Source organism: Rutidosis leptorrhynchoides, chromosome 2 (genome assembly GCF_046630445.1).
Source record: "Rutidosis leptorrhynchoides isolate AG116_Rl617_1_P2 chromosome 2, CSIRO_AGI_Rlap_v1, whole genome shotgun sequence".
Classification (NCBI taxonomy): domain Eukaryota; kingdom Viridiplantae; phylum Streptophyta; class Magnoliopsida; order Asterales; family Asteraceae; genus Rutidosis; species Rutidosis leptorrhynchoides.
In genome coordinates this window covers 379,734,059-379,758,526 of record NC_092334.1, presented here as the reverse complement: position 1 = coordinate 379,758,526, position 24,468 = coordinate 379,734,059, and the positions used below count along the sequence as shown (strand labels likewise).

At 35.2% G+C, this 24,468-nt stretch overlaps 2 protein-coding genes and 1 non-coding gene across 3 annotated transcripts; all 3 read left to right on the top strand.

Moving 5' to 3' along the window:
- The first annotated feature begins 342 nt into the window (after positions 1 to 342).
- LOC139894999 (small nucleolar RNA R71) lies at positions 343 to 449 on the top strand. The gene has a single exon (XR_011775471.1). It is a non-coding gene; the product is annotated as a small nucleolar RNA R71 (small nucleolar RNA).
- A 9,958-nt stretch (positions 450 to 10,407) lies between these two features.
- Positions 10,408 to 11,546, top strand: LOC139889028 (uncharacterized). Its single transcript, XM_071872001.1, has 2 exons — positions 10,408 to 10,951; positions 11,503 to 11,546. Exons 1-2 carry the CDS (start codon positions 10,408 to 10,410, stop codon positions 11,544 to 11,546), a joined length of 588 nt encoding a protein of 195 aa, XP_071728102.1.
- Positions 11,547 to 11,736: 190 nt separating this feature from the next.
- On the top strand, positions 11,737 to 14,539 carry LOC139889026 (uncharacterized). The gene is made up of 5 exons (XM_071872000.1): positions 11,737 to 12,010; positions 12,642 to 12,820; positions 13,130 to 13,421; positions 13,566 to 13,801; positions 14,243 to 14,539. Exons 1-5 carry the CDS (start codon positions 11,737 to 11,739, stop codon positions 14,537 to 14,539), a joined length of 1,278 nt encoding a protein of 425 aa, XP_071728101.1.
- The last annotated feature ends 9,929 nt before the right edge of the window (positions 14,540 to 24,468 follow it).

Genomic DNA, 24,468 nt, shown 5'->3' with positions numbered 1-24,468 from the left:
CATTGTTCCATCGTCGTTAAGTGTGGTCCACCGCATTGCTCACAACTGATTCGTATTGCGTGAATATCTTTAGTCATCTTTTCCATTCGTCTCTCGAAAGCATCTATATTTGCGGAAACGGAATCAAAGTCATGGCTAGAATCGGTTCTAGCCGCTTTAGATGAACGAAAAATATCTTTTTCCTGGTGCCACTCATGTGAGTGGGAGGCTGTGTTATCAATAACTTTGTGAGCTTCGGTTGCGGTTTTCTTCATAATGGAACCACCAGCTGCTGTGTCGATGTCTTTTCGTGTAGCAACGTCAACACCTTGGTAGAATATTTGTACTATTTGATAAGTTTCTAAACCGTGTTGAGGACATCCTCTCAACAACTTTCCGAATCTTGTCCACGCTTCATATAAAGTTTCATTTGGCTTCTGCGTAAACGTAACAATTTCTCCTTGAAGTCTCACGGCTTTAGATGCCGGAAAGAATCTTTTAAGAAATTTTTCAACTAAGACATCCCATGTGTCAATCGCTCCTTCGGGTAACGATTCTAACCAATCTTTGGCTTCTCCCTTTAAAGTTCAGGGAAACAACATGAGATAGATCTGTTCATCCTCAACTTCTCTGATTTTGAATAGAGTACAGATCCTATTAAAGGTTCGAAGATGTTCGTTTGGATCTTCTTTTGGCGTACCACTATATTGGCACTGATTAGTTACCATGTGTAGGATTTGTCCTTTGATTTCATAATCTGGCGCATTAATGTCTGGTCGCGTAATGGCATGTCCTTGGCCAGTGCGTGTAGCTCTCATTCGATCTTCCATACTTAGAGGTTCCGTTATTTCCATATTTGAAATTGTTGAATCCGAATCACTAGAGGATTCTGATTTAATGGTTTCTTCCTCAACAATCTATGGTTGAATGATTGGTGGTTTCGGAGGAAATATTAGTGGTTCAGGATCTCTGAATTGTCCCTGAATATCCTCCGGGTTCTCAATTGTGAGGTCGGGTTCAAAAAATGGATTATCGGAAATTTGAATTGGAGTACTTGGTCGACTTGATGATGATTATAAAGAAAAATCGACGGCGACAATATTGGCTAGATGTCTTGATCGAGTTACAGATGGTGAACGTATGAAAGGTGGTGAACGTTTTGCTCGGTGCATTCACTAAATATCCTATTAGTTATAAAAATAAAAATTATATAAGTTATCAAATTAATAGACTTTTCTGATTTTGCCCACGTTTCGAATAGCCAATAGATGCAGCAGGTAGCCAGGACCCTTTAAATCGGAAGCCCACAACTCGCCACTAACAAATCCAACTATTACTACGAACCAGAAAATTTTGGATGTCTATCAATTTAACCGCTTAAAATAATTTTTCGTCAAAATTTAAAGAAAATAAAGAAAATTCTATATCCTAAGAACTAGAGCGTCGAAATGAAAAAGAAGCGCGTCAAAAAACGTCGAAAAATAAAAATAAGATTGAAAAACGTCGAAACTTAAAAGTCTAAAAATTAAATCTAAAAAGTTGCGCTTAAAGGTATTAAAGTTTAAAATGAATTCTATATCCAAAACAGCAATAACTTAAAAGGCACTAAAATTTATAAAGTGCGTCGCAAAATTATAAAGCGTCTAAATTCTAAATCTAAAGGAAAAAGCACTTAAGGGATTTTACGGCAAAGTCTTAAAAATCTAGAAGTCTAAAAATAACTACGGCAAAAACTAACTTAAAACTAATTACGAACGACAAATATTACGAAATAAACGATAAAAATATAAATTATAACTAAAATGATAAAAATATAAATTTTATAAAAATATTATTTTTATATTATTATTATTATATAAAAATATTAATCTATATAATTAATAATAATAATAATAATAATAAAACTTAATAATACAAATTAAAACTAGAAACTAATATTAATAATATTAAAATTAAACCCTAAATATAAATAATAAATAAATTTTTACCCTAATTTCGCATTTAATGATGGGGTTGACCTGTCAGACTGCCCTCGAGGTCGCGAGGGTTTAATACCTATATTTCTCCGCGATCGCGGAGCTATGCAGACTCAGAATTCATTGCAGGTTTAAACGCGTTCGTTTTTTTTAATAATTTAAATATAGAGAAAATTTATATAAAATGAAATAAACTTATATTTTAAAAACTAAAGATAAAAACAAATATACTTTATAATTTTACAAAATCTTAAAAAAAATGTTTTTTTTATATTTTTACAAATATAAATTAAAAATATAGCGTTTCGCCGGTCCCCGACAACGGCGCCAAAAACTTGATGTGTGAGCGGAGGTGTACGAAATAATATTATTTTTACTACGAAATATGATACAAGTTTTATTTAATTTAGTTATAAATGGGATATACCTAAACCTTGATACAACACAATAAGCAGTGTACCTAATCGTAGAGTAGTATAGTTTTTAGTAAGTCTGGTTCGTTCCACAGGGAGACGACTTATTTTACACTATATTTTAAACAACTATATTTGTACAAAATATATATATTACAATTATTATTATTATAAAACGGGGGTTTTACTGTTTAATGACTGGTTTGTCGATTTTATATTTTAAGCGAAGCGTAAAGTAAATGACGATATTTAACTAATGATAAAATAAATAACAATAATTAAAATGACAATAAATAAAAGTACGAGGAAATATGAAATAAAATATATTATGCTTATTTAAACTTCCTTACTCATGATGTTTGACGTTTTGATTTTAATTTATTAACCTGGGTTAATTGTCCTTTATCCTGGATTATTTGATAAGTCCATCTGGTTTTGTCCATAATAGTCCATCGGTCATAATTATAAAGTGCGAGAGTCTTTACCAAATTAACCTTATACCCGAAGTCAAATATTCCAACTAATTGGGGATTCGAACTGTAATAAGGTTTTAATACATTGTTAATGATTACACCAGGTTATCGACTGCGTGTAACCCAAGGTTTTAATACTTTATTAATAATTACACCAATTTCCCTTGAATGTAATCCACCCTTGTTTTAATAAGTCCATTGACTATTAATCCATTCCCGTATCCGGTCAAATGAACAATTATTAGTATTTATAAATATCCCGCTCATCGTACCCGATCAAGCGTATGTAGTTATATATAAATACGTCAAATTATAAATCTTTATATTAAATTAACGAGATATCATTAGTTAATATAAAGTCCATTAATAGCCCATAGTCCAATTTCCACAAGTGTCGGTCTTTTGTCCAAACCCCATTTATGGTCCAAAGCCCAATAACCCCATCTTAATATTTAGCCCAACATCACGATTACTTCGGCTCAAATAAGCATAATAATAACTTAAATATGAGACATTAATTTAAAAAGGAAGAACATAGCTTACAGTGGTTATTAATCGCGTAGTGTTACACGGACAGAACTCCGATTTTAAAACCCGTAAAATAACCGTTACATAACCCAAACTAACTAATATAAAACTAAACTATATTATATATTATATTTTATATATATATATATATATATATATATATATATATATATATATATATATATATATATATCATTGTGGAGAGAAAGATGGATATGATGTAAATATTTCGTCGAATTGCATCGCCTTTTATAGTGGGATTTGGGTCCTGGTATGCTCCGCGAGTGCGGAGGTTTTGTGCCTTACAGCTCCGCGAGTGCGGAGCTTCGAATTCCAGCTCACACAGAAATTGGATCCTAGCTTGCCGACGTGTATTTATTTAATATATATATATAATTTACATAATTAATTATATATTATATTATATTTATGTGCATAGTTAATTTGTGATTTTAGCTCCGTTGAGTCGCACGTTGATAGTTGGTTCATGTCTCGGTTCTGGATTTTCGAACGTCCTTACGTACGCTTAGATATCTTGTAATTTGCGTTTCACGGCTTGTACTCTTGTCATTTTTAGACGTTTCTTATCAATAAATTGAACCACTTGGATTGTAATTTGTACTTTTTAGCTTTTTGGTCATTTGCGTCTTCAAATAGTCATTTTCTTCTTTTGTCTTCGCACTTATTTATTTAAACGAATATTACAAAAAAATAGAACAATTGCAACTAAAAGCTTTACATATTGGAAGGATATTGCTATGAAATATATGTTCCTTTTTAGCATTATCAACAACCAAAACAACGAATTTGTTATTTCGTTTGTGACTTGTAAACAAACAGAATATCCAGATAGTGATAACTTTTGATTAACATAAATAAAAATAAGCACAAGAGCTATAACAGTAAGAAAAATAACGAAGAACAAATTGGAAATTGATCTTGAAATATAGATTATTTTAGATGATTGTTACAACATGAATTTGGTTGTAAATCGTCCCTAGAAACTTTGTGAACTCTCAATTTCAACAGAAACGTTAAAACAAAAATGAATTTTGTGATGAACACCAAGTTTTGACTTTTTGAAAATTAGTTTGACTCGAAAATTGGAATTCTTTTTGAGGAATTAGAGTTTGAAATCTTGTAGAAAGATTCATTAATGGATTCCTAAACTATCTGCATTTACACCTTTTGAAATTTCATTCGAAATCGATTAAATTTAAAAATGAAAGTAAAACAGAGATGTCGTGCAGGTTTCTTCAACAATAAATTTGATTTTTGTTGTTTTAATTCCAATTACACTAATGGAGTATCATATAGATGTTAACCGACATAATTACAGCTAATGTAACACCTTTATTGTTTGTTTGTTAGTTTAATTGGTACGACCAAATAAATTGATTCAGAAGATAATTAGAAAACTCCAATCGACAGTAACAGATTTTATTTGTTACCAGGACTTATTGGAATCGATTCGTACCAAATTGTAGTTATAAAAACAATTTACATCCTAGATTGATAACGACAGGAAACTAAATACGTGATTTTATAAATATATATGTATTTACTCGTATTTATATACTTTTATAAATATATATCTATATATATATATATATATATATATATATATATATATATATATATCTTTAATTAAAATCTGTATATAACAATGTTCATATATCTGTATTTATATCCATATTTGTATATCTCTTTAATTCATATTTATATTTATACATTATTATTAATCTTATTAATAAATATAACTAAAATAATAATAGTAATTCAAATTATAGTAATATAATTGTAATAATAGTAATATTATTACTAATGATATTGATAATACTACTATAAAATATATAATAATAATATTATTAATAACAATAAAACTAATTATACTAGTACTAATATTTTTAATGATAACATAATACTAATAATAATAATAATACTATATCAATTTATATATAGTAGCTTTCATATCAATATATTATCTACTGATAATAATAATATTTTTAACACTGATTTTAATACAGATAATAATAATAATAACAATATTAATATTATTATTGGTACCATTTATATTATTAGTTATAAGTTTATTATTTTTATTAATGATAATAACAACACTAACAACATATCAACTTATACTTATCGAATTTCATATATATATATATATATATATATATATATATATATATATATATATATATATATATATACTTTATATAATAATATTAATGATAAAAATATATTATGATAAAATAATGATAATAATATTAACATAGCAATTATAATCTTAACTTGTAATTACATATAATATATTAACATTACATATTAATAATTATGTAACATTCATATAACATATTCGAATATTTATTTCAATAAACATAGTATTTAAGTTATGTACAAAAATCATATATATATATATATATATATATATATATATATATATATATATATATATATATATATATATATATATATATATATATATATATATATATATATATATATATATTTCACATATTTATTTACAAAAAATTGTTCGTGAATCGTTGGGAATAGTCAAAGGTTAAATGCATTCATGTAATCTATTCCAGAATTTTGAGACTCAGCTTTACAGACTTTGCTTATCGTGTCGAAATCATAATCAGATTAGGTTTAAATTTGTTCGAAAATTTCCGGGTCGTCACAGTACCTACCCGTTAAAGAAATTTCGTCCCGAAATTTGAGTGAGGTTGTCATGGCTAACAATAAAAATGTTTTCATGACGTATATGAGTTGATAAATAGAATATTATCATTATTGATTAATATAAATAAATCGATTCGATTACGTGAAACGTACGAGTGAAGCTGTCACAAGAGATTGAGATAGAGATTTAACTTTTGACGTAGTTATGGTGGATCTAGAAATTAAGGTGCGTCTTAACTTTTGACGTTGTCTTGGTTGAATTCTGAAATTTAAGGAAAATAAAGAAATTCTTCGAGATCTAAAGATTTGATTCTTCGAAAATTAAGGAAATTAAGATCCGCTTTGATTAAATACGATAATCTATTTTGATTCTCCTGTCATATATTTCACTATAAATCCACTTCCTTCGTTTCCTTTATATCTACAACTCTCATCTTTTATACTTCAATTCATATTTCCAAAACATTTGTCAAATTATCAGAAGTCACTGAAAAAGATGGAACTATTAATAAAAATATGTTCTTGATATGTTTAGAGATTAGGTAGAATGTAAGAGTCGTGTAACATGGCACATGATGACGTTATGATCTGTGAATCATCACGTTCCATTAGAAACTCAGCATGACTTACTGTAATATAATCACGTTGATCAAGTGTCATTATATTATACTAACTCATGCTTCAGTCCCCAACACTACTTCAAAATCATTCATATTTTAAACTCGAAGGTTTCAGAATTTAGAAACTAAAATAGTTTTTTTATGATGTAACACCGATAACACGAAGAGATAACTAATTTCAGATAAGAAGAGTTATGAAAATATCCTCAGGAATATTGAAGATATTTATGATGATATTTTCAGAATTTCTAAGATCTAAGGTTGATGAAGAAAGATTTTCCACAAGATTTAACATGACTTCGAAGCAAGATATTCTCTAAAGATTTCAACGGATCCAGAATTGTAACGACCTCGAATCGGGCCTAGCGGTAAATGACTTTTACCCTTAGTGAATATTAATTATTAATATTAGTGATTTTAATAATTATGGGTTAATAATTATTTGATTGGTTATGTGCGCTTTGTGACAAGGGTCACAGAACAGGTTTCGTTATGTGAATTGGACCTCGTTAGGGCTGCCTAATGAGGTACATTGTGTTTTAGATAACTGGTAAATACCCGTGTGTAGTGGGGAATGGGGTTTCCTCACTATGAAGAAACCCCAATTGAATATATACTCCTGTACATTCCTTATTCTACCTATTTTAGAAACTAAGAACCCTAAAACACTCCATGCTCTCTAAATCCTTAAAAACAAAAGTGCAAATTGAAGGCTAGTGACTTCTCTTATCTGATTCTAGTAATTACAAGGATCAAGACAAGGTAAACATCTCTGAATTTGATGAATTTAAAAGTGGGTTTTGGGTAAAATGGGTTTTGGTAAATTTTGAGCTTGATTCTTGTGTATATGTGTTTGTTAGGCTTGATTGATGTTAGAAATAGTTTATATAAGTGTTATGTGATATTCTTGAGCCTTTGAATCGACCAAAACAAGCAAAAATCGAGTTTTTAGGCCAAAAATGCGAAAAACAGCGTGCTGGAGCTGTTCTTCAGTTCCCACACGAGTGACAGATCAACCGCGCAAGTGACCACACTTTTGAGGGTCACCCACATGTGTGAGGACTCACTCGTACGAGTGAGGCCTCAGCCATACGTGTGAGCAGCAGGTCAGAATTTTGGAAACTTATTTCGGTCATAACTTTCAAACCGTAACTCCGTTTCGACAAATAAATTATCGTTGGAATCGTCTTGAAGTGTACGTTATAATGATAAGGTTTTAAAATACTAAATCAAACTTTATGTTGGGTGGAAAAAGCTAAAATTGCAATTGGGCTGCTGTTCCTGCTCAACCGTGCGAGTGAGGCACTCACCCGTACGGGTGAGGTGTTCAACCGCGCGTGTGAGCTTCTAAATCATGCGAATGGACTTGAAAGTCACTCGTGGGGGTAGTTTGTCAGTCGTACGAGTGAGGATACTCACCCATACGAGTGATCTGGTCAGTCGCACGAGTGGGACCCCACCCGTGCGAGTGATGGAGTTTGTATGTTTGGGTCAAGTGCTATTCTGACTCATTTAATGTATTGTCGTGTTTATTTCTTCTAATGTATAATCTGGTTGAAATGGTTACTAACTAGAGAAATGATATTCTCAGGTGATAAAGAAAAAGGTGAAGGCTCAGTGAAATAAGACTACTGAGTTCTTGTATTTCCAGGTGAGTGGGACTATCCTAATGTTTATAAGTATTTAGTAGCGGGTTATGCTACTGTTACCTTGGCTTACTCACCTGACTACTTAGTATATGATATATTGTGCTATATTATGTGACTTGTTGTGGCCACCCTGGATGCCGACTACGGGTTAGTAGTCTGGTAGTGATATTGCCGATTGCGGGTTTTGTAGCGGCAACTGGCTTACATGTGGGGCAGCTATGGTTTTGTAGTTATGCCAAATTTGTAAGTTGGGCAAGAGGCAGGAATGAGTCTTTCTAGTTCAGGAGTTACTATTCACGTAGTATAGTTGAACGATGCACCCCCTGCATCTGGATACTATGCGAGGGAGACAGTAACTGGAATTATCGGTATACTCCAACTTGATCGATTGGAGTTAAGGGCCCGGCCAGGCCGCCGATCCTCTTGTTATCAAGACCTTTTTTGTGTATTGGCTAGCTTGATGCTATATGCTTATACCTGTTAGGACTGCGCCATTCACTTAGCCTTGTGCTAACCCCTCACTTCCTCCCATGCAGGTAGACTTGTATGTTAGGGTTTTTGGGAGGAGCTTGCTGTTTTGATGGATATGTTTGAAGAACAAACTCTGATGTCTTTTGTATAACCTAAAATTAGTTGTTTAACGTAACACCAGATAGATTATAATAATCATGTGGTATTGTAAAACTTAAGTATTATATGTATAAAGTTTCCGCTGTGTATTTTAAAAAAAATGGACGGTGTTACAACTTGGTATCAGAGCTTAGGTTTGACAACGTGTACACATGGATGTCATGTTCCCAGACCTTCGATAGTGTGTCAAACATATCCTTGAGAGACAAGCTAAGTGAATGTAGAGAATGGTATGATAGTCTGTAGGTACTAACGGATTATCCACTAAGCTTTTGTGAGATGATGTGTAGTACAGGTGAAAGATGACTGACGAAAGGCAGGATGTTCGAGCTCCACCTACCCCCGGAATCTTCAGAGCTCCACCTGATGAGGAAGACTCAGATACTGATCAGCAAGTGTACATCCAACAATTGGAGAGTCGATTGAAAGAATCCCGAGACAGGATAACTGAGCTAGAAGGTATTGTTTCTGCGGGTACCATGACGGGTAATGATGATACTGCACCTCCAAGGTTTTCCGTACCTCAGTTTGGGTCTGCATCAGGGGGAACTTCATCACAACCACAACAGTTCCAAACTCCGTTGCCATTTCCACAGTTTCAAACGCCGCCTCAGTAACAGTCACAACCTCAACAGGGATACCAAAACCCGGGTCAAGTTATGTATCCCTACGTGATTCAAATGTGGCAGCCACCAACAACTGAAACAAAGAAAAAGTACACTTTTAAGCAATTCCTTGAATGCAAACCTCTAGAGTATGTCGGTAGTTCTAATCCGACTGAAACCTTTGATTGGTTACGTGAGGTAGATCGAGCATTGGAAGCCTGTCAATGCGAGCCCGAATTACGTGTAACTTATGCCTACAGATTGTTGAAAAAGAAAGCAATGGGTTGGTGGGATTCAATAACTTCTCAGATGTCAAAGGAAATGTTGAACCAGGTGACTTGGGAACAATTTGCAGCTAAGATGTGCGAACAGTATTACACTCCTTATGAGATCTCAAGAATGAAGCGGGAATTTATGAATCTAAAGATGACCAGACAGATGACAATTGACGAAGTGATCGAGAAGTTCACTAACAAGCTTCGCTTTGTACAACAATGGCTTCCTAATGAACAATCTAAGATTGATCAGTTTGTGGAAATGATCTTGCCAGAATACAGATCATTGGTAAGAATGGCACCTTCGTTACCTCAAGCCTTTGCCATAGCCAAAATGGTGGAAGGAGATACCAAGGCGGCCAAAGATAGTCAAAATGAAATGGTGATGTAGCCCAAACAGACGTCAAGTTAAGGTAGTTTCAAATCAAAGAAGTCTCATGGTGGTCAACAGAAAGGAAGATTTTCCCAAAGTGGTAGTAGTTCGAACCAGAGGGTGTGGTGCAATGGTTGTAAATCGACTCATGCGGGTCCTTTTACTAATTTGACAAAGAGGTGCATGGGGTGCGGAGTAATGGGTCATGATATTCAGGCCTGCTCATTCAAAGAAAATGTTTGCTGGAATTGTCACAAATCAGGGCACAGATCAGTTGATTGTCCATCTGCAAGGAAGATGAGTTCTGGGGTAGGGGTAGGAGTAAGGACAGCGTCAGTCGGGGGATCTTCGGCTTCGTCAACTGGACAGAAGCGTAAGACTCCTCCAAAACCTGAAGCAAGAGCCTTCCAGATGTCGGTAGACGCAGCTACTACTGCTGACGATGCTATCACCGGTATGTTTTTGGTTAACTCTACACCTGCTCGTGTATTGTTTGATTGCGGAGCCAATCGTTCTTTTATGGCTACTAGATTCTGTGATAAGTTAAACTTGCATGTTTCTATGTTACCTGAATTGTTAGAAGTGGAAGTAGCCAGTGGTAAGACTATTCCAGTCACAACATCTGTGTTTGGATTAAGTATAGAAATAGATGGGAGTGTATTTTCGGTGACTTGCTTAGTGATGCCCATACCTAGTTTTGATGTAGTTCTTGGTATGAATTGGTTAATTCGCCATAAGGCAAGTATAAATTGTGATAAGAAAAATAATTTATTTTCCTTTGGCCGATGGGACATGTGCTGTGGCCCAAGTAGGGATGGCAATGGCCACCCGATCCAGTGGATATCCACCCGATCCACCCGCTTCATGATGGATATGGATGAACTTAAATGGATATGGATACGGATATGGATGAACCTAAATAGATATGGATATGGATATGGATGAAAAATTTCATCCATGGATATATCCATTTACACCCGAAATACATATACAAATACATAAATATAGTTATATGCATACATATTACTATTGCAAATTCATATATCGTTAAATTTACATTTTACTTTCAACTTTATAATAATAAAAAAACTATTATATATTATATTAAAATACACATATCTAATAAAATAAACATGCAAATTACATATTTGATTTTTCATAATCTATTTTAATAGTAAATCCAACAAATTGTATTCTATTTTCGATTAAAGTTACACTTTCTTGTAACAAGATAATAATTATGTCATGCTATATTTATTTTTTCTATACTACGTTTTTTTTATCGCATATTAGGAAATAATATAACATTATTAGAATATCCAATGGACATCCATTAACCCGCTTAATCCATTGGATTTGGATATGGATGGATGACCTGAAATTAAATGGATATGGATATGGATATGGATGAACAAAAACTAAATGGATATGGATATGGATACGGCATCACCCGATCCATATCCGATCCATTGCCATCCCTAGGCCCGAGGTGAATGGGGCGGGTTTAATTGTCCGTTAATTTCAATGATGAAAGCTAAGAAATCGTTAGCCAAGGGATGTGATTCGTTTCTAGCGTATGTAATTGATGCTAAGAAAGAGAAAAAGACGGTAGCTGATATTCCAGTAGTGCGCGACTTCCCAGAAGTATTTCCAGATGAATTACCGGGTTTTCCGCCAGTTAGGGAAGTAGAATACAGAATTGACTTGATGCCAGGATCTACACCAGTGGCTAAAGCTCCTTATAGGTTAGCTCCGTCCGAGATTCGCGACATGATGACGCAAATTCAAGATTTGCTAGATCGTGGATTTATACGACCGAGTTCATCACCATGGGGTGCTCCCGTGTTATTCGTGAAAAAGAAAGATGGTACGCTTCGAATGTGTATTGATTATCGGGAATTGAACAAAAGAACCGTGAAGAATAAGTATCCTCTTCCGAGGATAGATGATTTATTCGATCAGCTTCAAGGAGCTTCGTTCTTTTCGAAAATAGATTTACGATTCGGGTATCATCAGGTTCGTGTTGCTGAATAGAATATTCTGAAAACAGCATTTCGTACTAGGTACGGTCACTATGAGTTTTTGGTGATGCCGTTCGGGTTAACGAATGCGCCAGCAATTTTTATAGATTTAATGAATCGGGTGTGTAGTTTCTCGATAAGTTTGTCATAGTATTTATTAACGACATTCTGATCTATTCAAAGACGAGTCTGAGCATGCTGATCACCTACGTCAAGTATTAGAATTGTTGAAACAAGAACAGTTATACGCCAAGTTTTCCAAATGTGAATTTTGGTTACGTGAAGTTCAGTTTCTGGGTCATGTTATTTGTCAAGAAGGTATCAAAGTGGATCCATCCAAAATAGAAGCGGTAATGAATTGGAATGCACCGAAAACTTCGACTGAAATTAAGAGTTTTCTGGGTTTGGCAGGGTATTACCGTAGATTTATCAAGGATTTCTCTAAGATAGCGGGTCCATTAACAAAGTTAACTAGAAAAGATGTATCTTTTCAATGGGGTGATGAACAGGAGAAAGCATTTCAAACATTGAAGCAGCTATTGTGTCAAGCTCCGATATTCTCGCTACCTGAGGGTACTGATGATTTTATGGTATATTGTGATGCATCATATGCGGGTTTGGGTTGTGTGTTAATGCAGCGAGAGAAGGTTATTGCGTATGCTTCACGGCAGTTGAAAACTCATGAAAAGAATTATCCAGTACATGACTTAGAAATGGTAGCAGTGGTTTTTGCTTTGAAGCTATGGAGACATTATTTATACGGTACGCACTGCGTTATTTGTATAGATCACAAGAGTTTACAGTATATCTTTTCTCATAAAGAGTTGAATATGTTGCAGAGACGGTGGCAAGAATTAATAAAAGATTATGATTGTGAAATCCGCTACCATCTGGGTAAGGCAAATGTAGTCGCTGATGCTTTAAGCCGAAAAGGATCCATTGACAATGTGAAATTTATGCGAATAGAAATTGTATCGGATCTGATTGAGCGATTAAAGATGACGCAGTTAGAAGCCTTGAGGGATGAACATTTAAAATCCGAGCTTTTAGTTAAGAGAAAAAAGGATTTAATTGACGATTCTCGTGGATTAAAAATTTTCAACAATCGAATATGGGTTCCTTTACTCGGAGAATTGAGGGAATTAATTATGAATGAGGCGCACAAATCAAGATTATCCATTCATCCAGGAAGTACAAAGATGTATCATGATTTGAAAACTATGTATTGGTGGCCAACAATGAAGAAAGACATCGCGCATTTTGTGGAAAAATGTCATATTTGCGCCCAAGTTAAAGCTGAACATCAAAAACCCTATGGATCATTACGTTAATTAGAAATTCCAGAATGGAAATGGGAACATATAACAATGGATTTTGTAACTAAGTTATCCCGAACCCAGAAGGGACATGATATGATCTGGGTGATTGTTGATCGATTAACCAAGAGCGCACACTTTTTGCCTGCTAGTGAAATGACATCGTTGAGTAAATTGGCTCAGTTGTACATAAATGAAGTTGTAGTTCGGCATGGGATACCATTATCTATTATGTCAGATAGGGATTTGAGATTTGTATCTAACTTCTGGCAGAGTTTACAACAAAATTTGGGTACTCGTGTTAATCTTAGTACAGTGTATCATCCTCAAACGGACGGTCAAAGTGAGCGAACTATTCAAACGTTAGAGGATATGTTAAGAGCCTGTGTATTAGAATATGGTGGGTCATGGGATTCTCACTTACCATTGATAGAATTTGCATACAATAATTCGTATCATTCAAGTATCGGCATGCCACCCTACGAGATGTTGTATGGTAGACGATGCAGAACTCCGACTTGTTGGTTAGAGGCCGGAGAGAAACAGTTTGCAGGTCCTAAAATTGTACAACAAACCACTGATAAAGTTGCAATAGCTCGAGAGAAGTTAAAAGCTGCTAGAGATAGACAGAAAATGTACGCAGATCCTCGTAGATGACCAGTGACATTTTCTGTGGGTGAACGTGTGTACCTGAAGGTATTGCCGTGGAAAGGTGTAATTCGTTTTGGTAAACGCGGAAAATTATCTCCAAGGTATATAGGTCCATTTAACATCAGGCAGATATTGAACGATCAAACCGTGGTTCTGGATCTTCTTGCAGAGTTAGCTGGTATTCACAATACATTTAACATATCTTATCTTCGTAAGTGCAAGGTAGACGACGAAAGTCAGATTCTGCCGTTGCAGGACTTAAAAGTTGACATGAATAAAAAGTTAGTTGAAGAACCAGTCAGGGTTGTTGACAGAAAGGTTACCAGGTTACGTAAGAAATAGATACTAATGGTACTTGTAGAATGGAAACATAGTTTGGGTTCAAATTTGACTTGGGAAACGGAAGAATTAATGAAAGCTAGATACCCTCAATTGTTTGACCTGGACCAGATTCTGAGGACGGAATCTTCTTAAGGGGGTGGATTTGTAACGACCTCGAATCGGGCCTAGCGGTAAATGACTTTTACCCTTAGTGAATATTAATTATTAATATTAGTGATTTTAATAATTATGGGTTAATAATTATTTGATTGGTTAGTTATGTGCGCTTTGTGACAAGGGTCATAGAACAGGTTTCGTTATGTGAATTGGACCTCGTTAGGGCTGCCTAATGAGGTACATTGTGTTTTAGATAATTGGTAAATACCCGTGTGTAGTGGGGAATGGGGTTTCCTCACTATGAAGAAACCCCAATTGAATATATACTCCTGTACATTCCTTATTCTACCTATTTTAGAAACTAAGAACCTTAAAACACTCCATGCTCTCTAAATCCTTAAAATCAAAAGTGCAAATTGAAGGCTAGTGATTTCTCTTATCTGATTCTAGTGATTACAAGGATCAAGACAAGGTAAACATCTCTGAATTTGATGAATTTAAAAGTGGGTTTTGGGTAAAATGGGTTTTGGTAAATTTTGAGCTTGATTCTTGTGTATATGTGTTTGTTAGGCTTGATTGATGTTAGAAATAGTTTATATAAGTGTTATGTGATATTCTTGAGCCTTTGAATCGACCAAAACAAGCAAAAATCGAGTTTTTGGGCCAAAAACGCGAAAAACAGCGTGCTGGAGCTGTTCTTCAGCTCCCACACGAGTGACAGATCAACCGCGCGAGTGACCACACTTTTGAGGGTCACCCACACGTGTGAGGACTCACTCATACGAGTGAGGCCTCAGCCACACGTGTGAGCAGCAGGTCAGAATTTTGGAAACTTGTTTCGGTCATAACTTTCAAACCGTAACTCCGTTTTCGACAAATAAACTATCGTTGGAATCGTCTTGAAGTGTACGTTACAATGATATGGTTTTAGAATACTAAATCAAAATTTATGTTGGGTATAAAAAGCTAAAATTGCAATTGGGCTGCTGTTCCTACTCAACCGTGCGAGTGAGGCACTCACCCGTACGGGTGAGGTGTTCAACCGCACGTGTGAGCTTCTAAATCATGCGAGTGGACTTGAAAGTCACTCGTTGGGGTAGTCTGTCAGTCGTACGAGTGAGGATACTCACCCGTACGAGTGATCTGGTCAGTCGCACGAGTGGGACCCCACCCGTGCGAGTGATGTAGTTTGTATGTTTGGGTCAAGTGCTATTCTGACTCATTTACTGTATTGTCATGTTTATTTCTTCTAATGTATAATCTGGTTGAAATGGTTACTAACTAGAGAAATGATATTCTCAGGTGATAAAGGAAAAGGTGAAGGCTCAGTGAAATAAGACTACTGAGTTCTTGTATTTCCAGGTGAGTGGGACTATCCTAATGTTTATAAGTATTTAGTAGCGGGTTATGCTACTGTTACCTTAGCTTACTCACCTGAATACTTAGTATATGATATACTGTGCTATATTATGTGACTTGTTGTGGCCACCCTGGATGCCGACTACGGGTTAGTAGTCTGGTAGTGATATTGCCGATTGCGGGTTTTGTAGCGGCAACTGGCTTACATGTGGGGCAGCTATGGTTTTGCAGTTATGCCAAATTTGTAAGTTGGGCAAGAGGCAGGAATGAGTCTTTCTGGTTCAGGAGTTACTATTCGCGTAGTATAGTTGAACGATGCACCCCCTGCATCTGGATACTATGCGAGGGAGACACTAACTGGAATTATCGGTATACTCCAATTTGATCGATTGGAGTTAAGGGCCCGACCAGGCCACCGATCCTCTTGTTATCAAGACCTTGTTTGTGTATTGGTGTAATGACCCGGACTTTTACGATTGATCTATACTTATAAGATTAATATTTACATAAATTAAACCTTACCAACATGATAATCAATCCAAATTGTTGAGATTTATGTTTTTGAAAAGAGTTTTACACAACGTTTGACCGTCTAGTTTGACCGATGATATCACGAACTATATAACATATGATAATTATACGTTTGTGTATATATATGTATATATACATATTTAACATGATCTAAGGATGTTTTAATATTTCATTTTGTATTAATAACAATAAGATATATGTATATTTTGAAACTACTAACTTAAGTTTTCAAAACAATAACCATACGTAACGTTCTTTGATATAAATACTTATAACCTATAATGTTTATACATATATCGTATATGTAATGTATTTAATCACTTTTTAAGAACTTAAATACATAAAACAATATAAGTATATTCACAAAAGATAACTATATTTGAATCCTCGTTCCGTTTTCACAAGATTTCTATACGTATATTTAGAGTATATGTACTCGTAACATACCTAGCTTCTATACGTATTTACTATTAGTATATACACATCAAATCACCACCAACCAGCCCTTGTTCATGCCTTATGTATAAGGTAATTACTTTTGTATGATTGTATGACTAATTACACAAGATTACAACATGTGAACTTGTCCTTGTATACCATAAATCACGCCACCACCACCTTAAATACTTCTATCCATTTTCAATTGTTACCACATTACTTCTCTAGTTAGGAACACATACTTACTAGCTTCATGTATCTCTAAGAACTCCAGCAAAAATCCTCTCAAGAATCACCTTAAACACCACCATAACAAGATCAAACAAAAACACTACAAAAATACAACTTTCATTTCAAGTTTATGTCTTAAGTTGCTTCCAATCTTTCATCCAACTCCATCACTCTTTTGGTTCTAGGTTTTTACTCCTCTTTTACAGCAATCTTGTCCAAGTAACTCGAGGTAGTAACTTTGTTCATAACCTTATTCGATTCATATATATATAGTTATCTTATTTTATGGTATACAATTTTAACAACAAGAACATAGTTTGAATGATTTCAAACTTGTTTGCAAACTAAATAGATCCTTCTAAATTAACTTTTAAAATACTTCAAGATCTGTAATATATCATAAATATATGCTAATTTAACAAGGTATAACTTGGTTTTTCAAAGAACACCTTAAAAACTGAATTTACGACGTCGGAGTGCAACCGGGGGCTGTTTTGGGTTGGATAATTAAAAACCATCTTGAACTTTGAATTGGAGACTTATTTTCTGGAAAATTGATATTTACTATGAATATGTTAACACATAAAAATTTCATGATTTAACTCAAAGTATAAGTATTTTTAGAAAAATAATCATTTAAGGTTGTTTGCATGATGGAAAATGATCAACTTCATAAGTTTCACCAAAGTTTGACCTATGACCTGTGATTTCGAATACAAACTAAGGTATTTACATACATATTCTTAAAGAAGGACTCGATCCAAGGAAGTGGCAAGTTGAACCAACGAAAACGGAGTTGTAACGAAGAAACTATGACTAAAACAAGATCGGATATCCAAAACTAGTTTAGCCACGAAAATAATTGGAGAAAAATTAAATAAATCACATCTTTCTAAAATAACATGATATTTTATATATATGTACTCATAATTTAATTTTATATATTTCAGGATCACCCATAAACTATACGAGAAGATTAATCATAAGATCCCATGATTGTACGCAATACGTCTTCTTGACAATATAGGTACCATGGGTCAAGATTAATCCCAACCAATACAAATACGATGGGGGTTTTATTTATTTCGATGGAGGTTTTATTTATTTATTGAACACCTAAATATGAACCATTAAAATTGAATTGCTAACTACGGACTAAGAAGACATTAAAAGTATTATAAGTATATATACGTGACGATTGTTTAAAATGAACATATATTGATATATTATATATGGATAGGTTCGTGATATCAACCGGAGACCAAGTCAAAATATATATATCTTCAAGGCAGAAGTGAGTATATAGTCCCACTTTTAAACTCTAAGTATTTTGGGATGAGAATACATGTATTTTATGTTTTACGTTATGGACACAAGTAACTGAAAAATATATTCTACGTTGAGTTGTACCACTGGCATACTTCCCTGTAGCTTGGTAACTACTATTTACAGCGGTATTGTAAACGCGAATCCTGTTGATAGATCTATCGGGCCTGACAACCCCAACCGGACTGGACGACCAGTATTCAACGGTTGCACAGTACTTCGTTTCGTGACTACACTTGGTACGGTGTAGTAAGATTTCATAATAAAGGGAATATGCGACGTGATTAAATGTTAAGTATGGTTACCAAGTGCTTAACCACTTAGAATATTTTTATTAAAATGTTTACATATGAAATCTTGTGGTCTATATTTATATCGCTGCCGGCATTAAACCTATATCTCACCAACTTTATATTGACGTTTTAAACATGTCTATTCTCAGGTGATAACTAAAAGCTTCCGCTGCAACATGTTGAATTTAAGCAAGATCTTGTGTATGCATATTTGTGTCAAAAACAAAACTGCATATCCGAGGAGTTGTAATGTAAAATATGCTAGAAATCGTATTGTTATCATCACATGTAAAGTTTGTAAGTCTAAGATTATCGCTAAACGATAATCATCTTTATATTGTCTAAAGCTTGTATTATCATAAGAGTTATGGTTTGTAATGTAAAATAAATGCAGTTGTTCTTTTAAAAATGTCGCATATAGAGGTCAATACCTCGCAATGAAATCATACGTTATCTAACTCGTTCTTATGGTTAAGGACGGGTTATGACATGTGGTATCAGAGCGGTGGTCTTAGCGAATCAGGTTTGCATTAGTGTGTCTAACTGATAAGTCGTTAGGATACATTAGTAAGTCTGGACTTTGACCGGGTCTGATTTAAAAACCATTGCTTATCATTGTTAGTTAAAATTTATATGTAAATATTATGTAGTACTAATGGGTTAGTTGTTGTGTGATAGATGTCGGGCTCAAAACTTGTCATCACATTCAGCGACTCCGAACCAGAATCTTCAGATGGTGTTCCAGTCATTAACCTATCCGATGACGAAAATAATATATTTGGGGAAGACTCACAAATTCCGGATGAACCGACTATAGAGAACCCGGAAAGTGAACCCGAGGAGGAAAGTGAACCCGAGGAGGAAAGTGAACCCGAGGAGGAAAGTGAACCCGAGGAAGAAATACAGGAAATTACAAAAGACAAGTTCGAGCTAGGAAAGAAACGAAAGGCTAATGAATTAGAAAATTTAAATCCCGAGTTTAGTGAGGATGATGTGGCACCAACTCCACTAGACACTACCACCCCTATTCCCGCTATTCCTATTCGTTCTATCCCGGCATCCAGTTCTTCAACCCCACAGCCAAAATATAGGGAGACACCGCCAAAATATAGGCAGACAGCCAGGATAAGCGTTAAGCGATTCTTTGAACCTAAACATCCTAGAAAATAGACCAAACGATGCGCTGCCGTATTAAACCATGGGATCATATAATGTTTTGTATAATATTATTAGTGTGGTTTGCTTAATGTTCGATGTAAGATAAGCATATGTAAAATAGTGAAGTATGAAATGCAATAATTTTCCATGGTTAAGTATTATTTAGATGGTAGTAATTGGTTCTGTACTAAGCTATTAAGTATGGACATTAACGGGTAGGTACTACCCTAGATATAATTATAAAACGCTAATAAGAAGAAAAGGCTTTTATAATAATACCTGGTTCATATTATTAATAAGCTATAATGTACTGTAAATATACACTACATCTATAATATTCCATGTGAATAATTATTTTCTTTTCATTCTTATAGAAGAATATGGCGCGGTTGAATCGAATGACGGAACAAGAAGTCGAGGAATTCATCAACCAGCGAGTGAATGACAGAATGTTATGGGTCGAGGCTGCAAGAGCTGCTGCAGTTAACCCAAATCCTCGTGTAGGATGCACCTACAAAACTTTTCAAGCTTGCAAGCCCTCATCATTCAGTGGAACAGAAGGACCGATCGGTTTAACCCGGTGGATAGAAAAGATGGAGACTGTGTTTAAAATCAGTGGTTGTGCTGAAAAGGACATGACCAAGTATGCATCATGCACTTTACAAGATAGTGCACTCACGTGGTGGAAAAATTATGTGAAGGCTGTAGGAGGAGATGTAGCTTATGATACTCCATGGGAAGAATTCAAAATAATGTTAATCAACGAGTATTGTCCAAGGAACGAGGTTAGGAAGCTGGAAGATGAATTATGAAGCCTGAAGGTTGTTGGTACTGAAATCACCAACTACAATCAGCGATTCATGGAATTAGTTTTGCTATGTCCTGAATTGGTTCCAACCGAAGAACGGAAGATTGAAATGTACAAAGATGGTTTGCCCAAAAAGGTCAAGGCAAATGTTACAGCATCGAAACCTAAGACAATTCATGAAGCTGTAACCATGGCAAACGAGCTAATGGATCAGGTCATCATGGATAAGAAAGTATCCAATACTGATGTGAAGGTATCAGGTAACAAAAGAAAGTGGAATGGAAATTATGATCGAGGTAACCAACAACAATCTTTTAAGAAACAAGAAATCACGCAAGGTGCGGGTAGTGGTTTAAGCTTTGGTTACAAAGGACAAAATCCTTTATGTAACCGATGCCACAAACATCACTCTGGCTACTGTAATGTGGTATGCAATAAATGTAATCGAAAGGGTCATCTTGCTGAAGATTGTAGGGCTCTCGTTACAAATACAAATGGTACCAAGACTCCTGCCACTAATGTAAATAGAACTGCTTTGGCTACCATTACTTGTTATGGGTGGGGAAAACAAGGTCACTATAAGAGCCAGTGCCCGAATCCAGAGAAGAATATCGGACCTGCACGTGGGAGAGCATTTATTATTAATGCTAGAGAGGCATGTGAAGACCCGGAGCTTGTTACAGGTACGTTTACCATTAATAACTTATCAGCATCTATTATATTTGATACTGGTGCCGATAGAAGTTACGTGTGTAGAAATTTTTACACTAAATTGAATTGTTCATCATTACCTCTAGATGCTAAGTACATGATTGAGTTAGCTAATGGTAAACTAATTAAAGCCGATAAAATTTGTCGTGATTGTAAAATAAATTTAGCCGGTGAAACGTTTAAAATTGACTTGATACCCGTAGAATTAGGAAGTTTTGATGTAATAGTCGGCATGGACTGGATGTCCAAAGTAGGAGCTGAAGTTGTGTGTGCCAAGAAGGCAATTCGCATTCCTTGTAAGGATAAAATGCCGGTGATGATTTATGGAGAGAAGGGTAACTCAAAGGTAAAACTCATTAGCTGTTTGAAAGCCAAGAAGTGTTTAGAAAAGGGATGTTATGCTATTCTAGCACATGTTAATAAAGTCGAAAAGAAAGAAAAAGAGAAGTGCATCAACGACGTGCCTGTGGCAAGAGATTTTCCTGAAGTTTTTCCGGAAGAGTTGCCGGGATTACCTCCATTTAGATCTGTAGAATTTCAAATAGATTTAGTACCAGGAGCTGCACCAGTTGCCCGTGCTCCATATAGACTTGCACCGTCCGAGTTAAAAGAACTTCAGAGTCAGTTAAAAGAATTACTGGATCGTGGATTCATACGACCAAGTACTTCACCGTGGGGAGCTCCGATTCTATTTGTTAAAAAGACAGATGGATCTTTTAGGATGTGTATAGATTATCGTGAATTAAATAAGTTAACTATCAAGAATCGGTATCCACTACCGAGAATTGACGACTTATTTGATCAACTGCAAGGATCATGTGTGTACTCGAAAATTGACCTAAGATCGGGCTATCATCAATTACGCGTCAAAGAAGAAGATATACCGAAAACTGCTTTTCGGACACGTTACGGTCATTACGAATTTTTGGTCATGCCGTTTGGATTGACGAATGCGCCAGCTGTATTCATGGACCTCATGAATCGAGTTTGTAGTCCATATTTAGATAAGTTTGTTATTGTTTTCATTGATGACATTCTTATCTATTCCAAGAGTGAGCAAGAGCATGAGCAGCATTTAAGGTTAATATTAGAGTTGTTGAGAAAAGAACAGCTATACGCTAAATTTTCTAAGTGTGCTTTCTGGTTGAAAGAAGTGCAATTTCTTGGTCACGTTGTTAGTAGCAAAGGAATTCAGGTTGATCCAGCTAAAATTGAGGCCATTGAAAAATGGGAGACTCCTAAAACACCAATGCAGATACGCCAATTTTTGGGTTTAGCCGATTATTATAGAAGGTTTATTCAAGATTTTTCTCGAATAGCTAAGCCGTTGACAGCGTTAACGCAAAAAGGGAAGAAATACGAATGGACCTCAGAGCAGGAGAACGCATTTCAATTACTAAAGAAGAAGTTAACTACGGCGCCTATTTTATCGTTACCTGAAGGGAACGATGATTTTGAAATATATTGTGACGCTTCACGACAAGGTTTTGGTTGTGTTCTTATGCAACGAAAGAAAGTTATTGCATACGCATCCCGACAATTGAAGATTCACGAGCGGAATTATACGACGCATGATCTAGAACTGGGAGCAGTCGTGTTTGCGTTGAAGATATGGAGACACTACTTATATGGGGTTAGATGCACTGTGTTTACTGATCATAAAAGTCTTCAACATATTTTCGATCAGAAACAGCTGAACATGAGGCAACGTAGGTGGGTCGAGCTGATAAACGACTACGATTGTGAGATTCGCTATCATCCCGGGAAAGCAAATGTAGTGGCTGACGCTTTAAGCAGAAAGGAACGAGAACCAATTCGAGTACGAGCAATGAACATAAAAATTCACATGAATCTCAATTCACAAATCAAAGAAGCTCAACGAGAAGCTCTTACTAAAGAAAACATAGGAAATGAAATAATGAAGAAGTATGGGAAACAACTCATTATGCGGAAAGATGGAATTCGATATTTTGCAAACCGTATTTGGGTACCAAAGTTGGGTGGATTAAGGAAGTTAATATTGAATGAGGCACATAAGACAAGATACTCGATACATCCTGGAGTTGGAAAGATGTATCAAGATCTTAAGACACATTATTGGTGGCCTAATTTGAAGACAGACGTTGCAACATATGTTGGGGAATGTTTAACTTGTTCCAAAGTCAAAGCAGAACACCAGAAGCCGTCAGGATTACTTCAACAACCAAAAATCCCAGAATGGAAATGGGATGGTATTACCATGGATTTCATCACAAAATTACCTAAGACTGCCTGGGGTTATGACACCATTTGGGTAATAGTTGATCGTCTCACCAAATCTGCACATTTCTTGCCTATAAAGGAAACGGATAGAATGGAAAAACTATTACGATTATACATAAAGGAAATTGTTTCAAGGCATGGAATACCTATTTCCATTATATCCGATCGTGATAGTAGATTTACATCAAAGTTCTGGCAATCACTACAGGAGGCCCTAGGAACTCGTTTGGATATGAGTACCGCATATCATCCGCAAACTGACGGGCAGAGTGAAAGGACAATTCAGACTCTTGAAGACATGCTTAGGGCATGTGTGATCGATTTTGGAAACGGATGGGATAAATATCTACCATTAGAAGAATTCTGGTATAATAATAGTTATCATGCGAGCATTAAAGCTGCACCATTCGAAGCACTGTATGGAAGGAAGTGTAGATCCCCTATCTGTTGGAACGAAGTAGGAGATCGACAATTAACTGGACCCGAGATCATCCATGAAACTACTGAGAAGATAGTGCAAATCAAGGAGAAATTGAAAACAGCCCGTAGTCGCCAAAAGAGCTACGCCGATGTCCGAAGGAAACCATTAGAGTTTCAGATCGGTGACATGGTTATGTTAAAGGTGGCACCTTGGAAAGGTGTAATACGTTTTGGAAAAAGGGGTAAACTAAACCCAAGGTATGTAGGCCCGTTCAAAATTATCGAACGCATCGGAC

Excerpts from the sequence above, each read along its gene's own strand:
- LOC139889028 (XM_071872001.1), top strand. The coding sequence starts at position 10,408 with ATGGGTCATGATATTCAGGCCTGCTCATTCAAAGAAAATGTTTGCTGG. Across the intron at positions 10,952-11,502 it reads GTTAATTCGCCATAAGGCAA|GAAATAATATAACATTATTA; the intron begins GTATAAATTGTG and ends ATCGCATATTAG.
- LOC139889026 (XM_071872000.1), top strand. The coding sequence starts at position 11,737 with ATGAAAGCTAAGAAATCGTTAGCCAAGGGATGTGATTCGTTTCTAGCG. Across the intron at positions 13,422-13,565 it reads ATTATCCATTCATCCAGGAA|AAATTCCAGAATGGAAATGG; the intron begins GTACAAAGATGT and ends TACGTTAATTAG. Across the intron at positions 13,802-14,242 it reads CAGATAGGGATTTGAGATTT|GTATTGCCGTGGAAAGGTGT; the intron begins GTATCTAACTTC and ends GTGTACCTGAAG.